At 36.6% G+C, this 2,968-nt stretch overlaps 1 protein-coding gene across 3 annotated transcripts; it reads left to right on the top strand.

The window, feature by feature from the left end:
• Positions 1–221: 221 nt before the first annotated feature.
• Positions 222–2,584, top strand: crybb3 (crystallin, beta B3). 3 transcript variants are annotated; one of them, XM_017682857.1, is made up of 6 exons: positions 222–288; positions 740–821; positions 1,014–1,132; positions 1,256–1,388; positions 1,477–1,619; positions 2,224–2,584. In XM_017682857.1, exons 2-6 carry the CDS (start codon positions 750–752, stop codon positions 2,471–2,473), a joined length of 717 nt encoding a protein of 238 aa, XP_017538346.1. In that variant the 5' UTR covers positions 222–288; positions 740–749; the 3' UTR covers positions 2,474–2,584. The 3 variants fall into 3 exon arrangements, with proteins under 3 accessions (XP_017538346.1, XP_017538344.1, XP_017538345.1); XM_017682855.1 differs by having other exon boundaries at positions 719–821; XM_017682856.1 differs by having other exon boundaries at positions 229–288; positions 691–821.
• Positions 2,585–2,968: the final 384 nt, after the last annotated feature.

Here is a 2,968-nt window from a genome sequence, read left to right as displayed (position 1 = left end):
GGGTGCCAGCTATACCCATACTGGCAGCAGTGTAAGCTAGAGACTGTGGGCAGCCCATGCCCACCCAACAAGCCTATTGAGAGGCAGTCTGATGGACACAAATGCGAGCGACAGACTTGCTGCATCAACAGCATTGTGTGCCCAGACAGTTTTTGCTGCTGTGGACAGAAATAAACCATAAATACCCCCTAGGGCTCACAGCTTGCTCACCATATATAAACATACACACTCTCTTCCACACATCAAACTAGAGAAAAATTGTGCTGGTTAGAGCCAAGTTACAAACAGGTATTGTGTAGCCTCCTTTTACACCTGCTATAAATTGATTTAATTTTCTTACTGGACCTCATAGTGAGTTCATATTTGCTCATTTGATGTGTAACTAGTTTCAAGTGTGAGCATTGTTGACTAATTGTATGCTGGTGCCTCTAGAGATTACAACAAATTAAATAGATAATCTGCATACAAATATGCGCCTATATTTTTAATCTGTAAACAATGGTTCATTGATTGTTTGCAGTTAACCCAATTGATTGAATTCTAATACTACAAAACCAAAAGGTTTATCATTTAGCTTGAACATTCTTTTTTTATACATGAAGCTTCTAAACTGAAAGCAATTATTCAAAGATGTAAAATAGGTAAAAAATAATATTTTGTGTTCACACAAATTTTTTTCTTATTTTCTAGAATTTAGTTGCTCCTTGATTTTTTTCAGTGTGTTCATTGGTTTGATTAGCACTGGAAGTATGTCAGATCAAGGTGCCCCTGAGCAGCTGGCTGCAGGAAAGAGCCAGGGAGGAGTTGGGGTGTCCTACAAGGTACCAATAGCAAACTTGATCTTTTAAAAGTTTACACCAAAATAATATAGACAGACACTTTGATAAAATGTATTGCTTAAAATGTCTTTTTGTCAATGTCTTTGAGGAATAAGAATTTTGTTAATTAAAAAAATTACATAAAATTACATTTGTAAATTGAAAAATAAAATTGAAAATTGGTCTCATATGCAGATTGTTTTGTATGAGTACGAGAACTTCCAGGGAAAGAAAGCAGAGCTGTCTGCAGAGTGTAAAGATGTTAATGAGAAGAATCTGGAAAAAGTTGGCTCAGTTGTGGTGGATTCTGGACCGTGAGCACTGACAATTTTTTCTTAAAATTCTTCTCTCTTATAAGTGATTTGTCACATGTGTCTACCACCCACTCAAGTAACCCCAGTGTAACTAATGTTGTATTTGAATGTTTGGTTGTACAGATGGGTGGCATTTGACCAGCATGGCTTTGCAGGGGAGCAGTTTGTTTTGGAGAAAGGAGAATATCCTCGTTGGACCACCTGGACTAACAGCCAGAACAGCTATTGTCTATTATCTCTCAGACCACTAAGAGTGGTTGGTAATCACAGACACACATAATGCATGTGGCATAAATACAACACATAAATAGTCATTTAAAGAGCTGTGCATTTCTGCCAAATAGGATGGTGCAGATCACAAACTACATCTGTTTGAGAATGGAGGCTTTACTGGGAGAAAGATGGAAATTATTGATGATGATGTTCCAAGTCTGTGGGCTCATGGTTTTCAGGATCGTGTGGCCAGTGTGAAAGCACTGAATGGAACGTAAGTATAACCATCCCTTTTCCTTAATTAACTTGTGGTTCTGGCTAACTGTATCTTATTGCCTATATTTTCTGATAATAAAATTGCTTGAATCCTCATGGAGTGATGATTATTGGTGGTTGCAGTTAATTTTCTAGTTTTAATTATTATTAAGTTAAAATTATGTAAATGCATTTGAGCATTGTGTGATTATATTTGAATTAATTTCAATTAAATAATATGTAAAATAAAAGAAAATAATAAAAATAAATTTGACATTAAATGAATATAGATATAATTATACATCATTGCAATATCTAGCTCATACATGACAATGTGACATTTATGTGTCAAAGGGGAGTATGACACGCCAATGTAGCATTTTTCCTTTTTATTTGTGTTCGCTCAGTTTACACCAGTCTGTTGTCTTTACCTCTTTACCGAAGATGTTTTATTTGTCTTGTGAATCTCTTATCTTGTACATTTCAGTTGGTAGTGAAATTATATAATATTCTGGTACAAGATCCCTTTGTATTTATGTTGCACTGTTCTGTAAGCCACTGTATAGGAGTTTAACTGTGTATATATAAAAACATAACCTTTTATCCTTTATATCACCGTACAGGTGGGTGGGCTACATGTACCCTGGTTACCGGGGACAGCAGTATGTGTTTGAACATGGTGACTACAAGCACTGGAATGACTGGGGAGCTACAATGCCACAGGTGCAGTCTGTGCGGCGTGTACGAGACATGCAGTGGCACAAACGAGGATGCTTCACTGCTCTTGAGCCTACTCCTAATCCTAATCCTAACCCTATCCCTAACCCAACACCTCCTCCCCCAGCCCCACCAGCTGCAGCTGCCAGCAGCTGAAGGAGATCATGCAGCTCCTTCCATGGTAACTGCCTTTGCTCAAATGGCTGCTAAGAAAACACAAAAAAATTAAATAACTGCCATTTTCCTTGTCTATCTGTTACTTAAAATAAAGGCCTTGACCCTGAATTGGAATCTTTGTGCATGTGCCACTTTACTTCTGACATATCTAATTGCCATTCAAAGCAAGAGGGGCATGACATAAATTTCATTATTAAACTATCTAAAAAGTGCATTTTTATTGAAGCATGATGAAATATTTTCAGTTACAACCTTGACATATTTTGGAAGCAGTTATTGACCCAATCTCAATATCTAAAAATATTAAATAAAGCAAATGTATTTAGGAAAACAAACAATAAATAAATTCAAGAGACACAAATTATGATTAAAAAGATATTTTTTCTTGCTAGCATATGATTTGTGTATTGGGTCATGTGACATCAGCTGTGTCCCAGTCTGGGTTCCATTAGTGCTCCGTCATGTTCTTGTCTG

Source organism: Pygocentrus nattereri, chromosome 23 (genome assembly GCF_015220715.1).
Source record: "Pygocentrus nattereri isolate fPygNat1 chromosome 23, fPygNat1.pri, whole genome shotgun sequence".
Lineage (NCBI taxonomy): Eukaryota > Metazoa > Chordata > Actinopteri > Characiformes > Serrasalmidae > Pygocentrus > Pygocentrus nattereri.
The sequence above is the reverse complement of the archived record's forward strand: the minus strand, read 5'-3'. Positions and strand labels throughout refer to the sequence as shown.